Consider the following 7,178-nt stretch of genomic DNA (forward strand, 5'->3'; position numbering starts at 1 on the left):
GAGGTGAAAAACTAAAGATTTAATATTAATATCAAATTTAACTTTAAACTTATTTATTATTACAAATCTAATTCTTTTGATTACTAATAGTTATAGCGTTCAATAATATAATATCTACTCAAACTTTTAGAATTTGAAACAGTGTTTTATGAAATCTTATCTTATTTTTATTTACATTTAGCATTTTATAATTTCTTTATGACACTTATACTCATCATTTGTCTTACTTTATTTCTCGCTTTCATACATTTTTTATCATTTTATAGTAAACAGCTAATCATCTTAGCCAACGCTTTTATTTTAAACCGCTATATAATGGATAACCATTAACACTTAATATTTAATAGATAACTACTGTTAAAACACTGACAGCTATTAAAACAGTCAACAGTTACTAGAACAACTAAATTTATTAAATAGACCCAAAGTTATTATTCGGTTGGGAGAGTTGGAAGTGACCAAGAATGTAAGAAGTATAGTAGTAAGTTCTAAAAGAAAATCATTTATTTTTCCAAAAGAAAAAAAAAAAAAAGACAATCATTCATATTATCAATTCGAGTTATTTTGGTAACAATAGAACCTCATCATAAATTTCAATCCAAATTATTTATTTGCACCACCTCTTCTCCAGAATATAAATTTCAAATTAAAAATTTGGCAGGAAGAAGGGTGGAAGGTCTTTCATTAAGGCAATATTTGGATTTATGATTCTTAAATATAGAGATAATCACTATTAACAATAAAATCTAACACATGAATATAGGAAATTTAATGGTGATGCACCATTTTATTTATTTATTATTGAGGCATAACACATGATATCAACGAGAAAAAAAAAAAGGCTAAAATAGGGAAACAAACATAAAAAATAATAAAATCTTAGTCCCACTTGTGCTTTTTTGGAATGGAATAAGTATAAGATCGTGCTTGTTATGGATAGTGAGACCACCAGCTTCTTCCATTGGAAAGTCCTCAAATTTCTTTCCATTAGGGAGCCCAAAATCAAACCCATATAAAAGATTAGCCAATGTGTATTTAACTGCTGTAGTACCCATTGCCAGACCAGGACAAATTCTTCTTCCAGCTCCGAATGGAACCAACTCAAAGTAGGACCCTCTGTAATCAACATCACTGTTCTCAAATCTTTCTGGGTAAAATTCTTCAGGGTTCTCCCACTTAGATGGTTCTCTTCCAAGTGCATAAGTGTTGATGAATACTGTTGTGCCTGGTAAAATGTCATACCCACCAATTTTGCATTCTTTGGTGCAAAAATGAGGGATCAGAAGTGGGACTGGTGGGTGTATTCTGAAGGTTTCTCTTACTATTAATTCCAAGTATTTGAATTTATCAAGATCTCTTCCTTCTACTCTGTTTTTATTTGGTCCAACAATTCCTCTTATCTCTTCTTGTACTTTTTTTATTATTCTTGGATTCTTTAGTATCTCTGTGAATGCCCATGCGGTTGTCACAGAACTTGTATCAATGCCACCCACAAAGATATCCTGCCAAAAAATGTATTATAGTTTTAGAAGATTAGCCTGGAGATCCACAAAAAAGAAAGAAAATTATTTGAAAGAAAAATTGAATTTGATACCATGAGAATAGACTTGAGATGGTCTTTAGTAAGTTGGAAAGAAGCACCTTGGTCTCTCATCAGCCCAACCAAGACATCAACAATATCTTCATGTTCAGGCTTAGGTCTATTTGGGTCCAGATGCCGCTCAAGAATTTTCTGAAAATACGCATCAAGGTTTCTGAAAGTTTGTTCTCTTTTAGCAAGAGCACCAGTCAAAGAATCAATGAATCTTCCAGCACTAGGGAAAAAATCCTCCGCATGAAAACTGTTTAACATATCCATAGCTTCACTAATCACCTTAACAAAACCTTGTTGGAACTCCACTTGTCCATAGCTCCTTCCGAAAGCAACAGTACCCATAATACCATCAATCATGTTAAATATTAGCTCTGTGAGATTAACTCGATTAGGGTATGCATTTGTTAAAATATTGTTTAACTTGTCAATCTGCTCTTCTCTTGCGTACCAGAACATATGCACTCTTTTCATACTCAAAAGCTCAAAAATAAACAACTTTCTCATTTCTCTCCAGTAATCAGAATATGGAGAAAATGCAACATCCAAGAAATTATATGACAGTCTACCGGGCCCGACCGATAAAGGGCGACTGCAAGTTTCAAGATCATGGTCTTTCATGGCTTCTTTTGAAGCCTCTGCACCAGAGATAACAACACCAGGTGATCTCCCTAATTGAACTCGCATGACAGGGCCATATTTTTGTGACAATTTCCACAAATCGTAGTACGGCCTGTCGCCTAACTGGTGAAGATTGCCAATAATGGGGAGTCGTCTTGGACCTGGTGGTAGTTTAGGACCTTCAGTTCTCTTCTTGCTTTTGAAGAGAAAGAAAGTGAAAATTGGAAGAAGAAAGACTGCAAGAATTGGAAGCCATTGTTGGTTGAGAGAAATTAGATTTGATATAGACATTTCCTGTTGTTGTTAATCTTTTTTGGTGTGGTTTAGATTTGAAAGTGGAGATGATGAGTGAACCCTTTAAATACTGCAGCAATGTAGTGAACCAGAGACTTGATATTTCTTTATGAGGAAATATAATAAATATATTAATTATAGCACACATTTTTTTCATATATTTAATATTTGCAGTTGTATCACCTACCTTGTTACACATGTGATTTTTAGTCATTTTAATAGGCATCCCCTTCAAATCAAAACCGAACAGTAACCGAGTTAAAATTGCCATCATACCCCAATCAATGGCATCCGATTTCAAACCATAATCGAAATCATATTTTTATTGTTTGGTTTCGATTTTTCATTTTCTAAAATTAGAATCCAAGATTCTAATTTTAAACTATGAAAAACTAAATTTTACAAGAAACAGATAATATTTTTTTTTTGTTTTGTTATAATTTTTTAAATTAAATTTTAAAACTTTTAATTATTAGTTTGGTTTAGTTTGTCCAATAGTACTATTATTATTATTATTATTATTATTATTATTATTATTATTATTATTATTATTTATTCAAAATACAAAACTAAAAAAAAAAGTTTGAAAATGATTATCTAATTTCGGTTTCAAATCAAAACGAAATCAAAATCGGTGGTTCTGAAACCATTTTAAAGTGTGCCTAAAAATGATTTAAATTTTGATTCAATCCTTAAAGCTTTTATAATCGAAATTCACAGTTTTAAAACCGAAACCAATAGCTCCAAAACTATGATCATAACTACCTCTCTCACTCTCCTTACAATAAGACTCAAACTCAAAACCTCTAATTCCTCACACTACTGAAAAAAACCAACCATACCACATCTTGTTGGCATAGAATCTTATATTTTATTATTTCGTTGAAAATAATTACATAGTTTGGAATGTTATTTTTAAAATAAAATTAAATGATTTAAATTTCATCGTTCATATAAAAGTATGTAATTAATAAAGTTCCCAACTCTTAGCTGAGATTTCTCTCTCTTAAAATGATGAAATTGAAGTAATGATAAAATTCATCAATTTTATGAATTACTTTTTCTCAACCAAATAAAAAAATCCAAGGAATCAACATAAATGTTTAAATGTGTGTTTGGAAAGGTGGAAAATAGCCGAGAAAGGAAAATAATTGAGTGAAATAAATGAGGAAAGTTATTTTCTTCTGTTTGGATTATGTTAAGAAAATTGCAGAGGAAGGAGAATCTGTACTGAAATCCTCTTGGCCCGCAATTTTTCAATCTCTTTTCAATCTCTCCGAATCGGAGATAAAACAACAAATTTTGTGGGAGATTTTCAATGTTTGTACAAAATTACAAAAAAAATTCATTTCCCTATCTCCAACAATTAACTCCTCTGTCTTGTTTCCATGTCGCTGCAATTCGCCACAAATAGCAAATATAGCGGATGGAAATTGGAAAGAACCAAAATATTATTGTTGATGCTTTATATTAAAAAAATAAATATTAATTTTTTAGATGGTGATTGATGGTATTTAATTAAATTAAATAGTAATTAATTAAATATATTATTTTTATTTGTCAAGTAAACTTGTAACATTATACAAAATGTTAAGGTTAAAACTGCAATTATGCAACAGTAATATTTTCTTTCCTCTCCTTATTTTCCTTTCAATCTAAAGTGGAAAATATCGAAGGAAGAAAATAAAACAATGTTTTTTTATTTTCCTTTGTTATTTTCCTTTCTTCCTTATTTTCCGTTCTCTCTTTCCAAACAGCGAGTAAATTTATGACTTCTTATTTTATTTTTACTCTAATATCAAAATATCAAAATATTAAACCTTAGTCAAAAATCAGACTTCAATATATATATATCCGTCAATAAATATCCTAAATCTCCTTATATTTTCTTAAATTTTCAATATCAACCTATGTCATTTAGAATATTTATGCATATAAATATAAATGCGGATTTTCTACTATATACTCATCGAAATTTTAGCAGCATCTCTCTGTGTATGGTTCTTTGAGTGTACAAAATGGATAATCTAATATGCAACTCAAGAACAGGGAGATATAAAAGATATTCTAACATGAAAACGACATTTTCATAATTATATTCTAATAAACAATTTTATTTCTAAATTATCTATAATAGACAGTCCAATGTCTTCTTATCATCCTGTTGAGAAAAATACAAAATGTGTAACAATGATAACTATCTTAAATTTTATTTGTTTAAAACCTAATCTCAGAAACTTAAATAAATCCAATTCTAAATAAAATTATACAAAGTATATATACTGATTAAACTATACATTAAATATACATTAATTAAACCAATTTACTTTTATATACTGATTAAAATATTATTGTACAATAACATTACACTATTTGTTCTAATAATATCAATTGAAATTAATCAACTCCAAAAATAAAAAATAAAAAACAATTTCAATTAAAATCAATCAACTTCTAACATCAACAGTTACATAAGATAAATAATTAATTAAACAACAAATTACCAAAGAAAAATAAAACATAAATAATAGTAGAAAGTGAATGAATAATAGTAAAAAGAGAAGTGGTATATTTTCTCGAACGTGTGTCATCGGCGTTGATGAATAGTGCATATTAATGAAATACGACCACTGTTGATTGATACTGGAGGGTGTTAAAAGAGAGATCATGGCAAAAAAATTGCCTTTTTATTTTAAATTAAAATTACAGACAAATATTTCAATCAGTAATGTTTTAAAATCTGTCCCTAAACTAGTTAAATGAACATGCTACATGTCCGTTACAAAGCAAAATTGCATCACTAATTGTCTTTAATTAATTGTTTCATTTACGAGATGAAATAGTACCATCGCTATTCTTTGTGCTTTATTTTATTTTTCATTACTACGGTAAACACAGTCCGCCGCTAAAATATGACAGCATTTTATTGGAAATTCGTTCATTATTCAGTAAATTAATTAGTTTATCGTTGATGATAATCTGTGGTTATTTAGTGTATCTAATTACCATTTCTTATAGTGGAACTGTAGAATTGATATCTATATGTAATTTTTTTTAAATATAAAAGATAGATTTAGTAATACCTTAGATGTCAATAAGTCTTAGGTTTGGATCTCACCAATATTATTATAAAATCTAAATTTACAAAAAAATTCTTGAGTATTTGTTTTAAGTATAAATGTCAAATATTATTCCTTACCACTCATCTAAACATGTCTTTACTAAAAAAAATAAAAAATAAAAAGAGAGAGCTCAACATTGAGAATCTTCTCCCTTGCATGATATATAGGGCAGATCTACACTTTGGGCAACGAGGGCACCAGCACACTGGCTTTTTACAGTTTAATTTATAATTTTTTACATTTTAGTATATATAACTAACATAAATTTCTATTACTTAAAAAAAACACAAATTAAGCTTATGACATAAAAATTAATTTAAATAAACATATTTTTTTTCAATTACGTATTTTATTTTCATATTTCTATGTTTTAAGGATGAAAAAAAATCCTAACTGTTAATTCTTTTAAATTGAGACAATTAGTTCTCACAAGTTTCAATCTTAGTCAAATTCCATTCAGCAACATATATTACGATTTCAATGGCTTTTATAAATAAATAATTAACTCCTCAAATTTTTGAAAAATATGTTAAATTATTTTTTTAATAGCTGTTAGGTTCCAAACTCCAAACCCCTTTCCTCATTTCTTTAACTTGTAATTTCTGCTCTTTAATAGGTTTATGTAATTCAAAATGATTCATTTGAGAAAATTGTAATTGTGTAATAATGTATTATAGTTTGATAATATATTATTGGCTCAAGGGTCAATTTTTTCTTGAGATTTTGATGATTAAGCATAATAAATAAATTTAATTTTTTTATTTGTGTTAATATTATTTTATGCAGACTTATTTATTTTTATATAGAAATTAATAAACAAGGCAAATTCCATCAAATCTAAGTTTAAATGAAGAGCATGAAGACCATTAAAGATTTTAGTGGTTAAGTATATTAGGATTTGTTGTAGGATAGAGAGAATATTCTTTTATCAGCACAAAAATATTTTTCTCTCTCACTCAAAATGATTTTCAGAAATTACCTTAATTTATAAAAGATAAATCATGATTCTTTTCGATTTTCTTACCTAAATAAAAGAGATTTGTCTTAATCATTTATGGTAACAAATTTTCCATTTTCGGAAATTTAATTTACTTACCTAAATGAAAGAGATTTTATCTTAATTATTTTTAGTAATAAAATATTTTGAAAAAAAATTTTATATTTATTTCCGAAAACTATTTTTAAAGAAAAGTCTAATATCTTATTTTTATTAGCTTAACTTAAAAGAAAAGATTTTGAATCAAAGAATTTTTAGCAACAAGATATCCTTATCTTCCAAAATTTAGAAAGTCAATATTCTTATTTAAAATGAGAGATTTTACTTTCTAAAATGGGACTTTCATCCCTCTCTATAAAAGACGTCTTTCCCTTGTAAAGACGTGGGTTTTTATTTTAAGAGTAAGTGTCCATTGATCATATATTTTAATCTCTCAAAACTCACTGTTTACCCCCTCATTGATCATATATTTTATTTTCATCTCAAAACTCAAAAGTCAATAGACTCTTGTTTTTATTTGTTTCTTTCTTTTTAGGGTTTTCTTAGTGTTATC

General features: G+C 27.8%; 1 protein-coding gene across 1 annotated transcript; it reads right to left on the reverse strand.

The window, feature by feature from the left end:
- Positions 1-879: 879 nt before the first annotated feature.
- On the reverse strand, positions 880-2,606 carry LOC105628014 (2-methylbutanal oxime monooxygenase). The gene is given in 3 exon segments (XM_037636365.2): positions 880-906; positions 909-1,502; positions 1,595-2,606. Coding segments are annotated over 3 exon segments (1,530 nt in total). The 5' UTR covers positions 2,504-2,606.
- Positions 2,607-7,178: the final 4,572 nt, after the last annotated feature.

The sequence above is a fragment of the Jatropha curcas genome, chromosome 3 (genome assembly GCF_041381405.1).
Source record: "Jatropha curcas cultivar XTBG-Jc1 chromosome 3, XTBG_Jcur_1.0, whole genome shotgun sequence".
Taxonomy (NCBI): Eukaryota; Viridiplantae; Streptophyta; class Magnoliopsida; order Malpighiales; family Euphorbiaceae; genus Jatropha; species Jatropha curcas.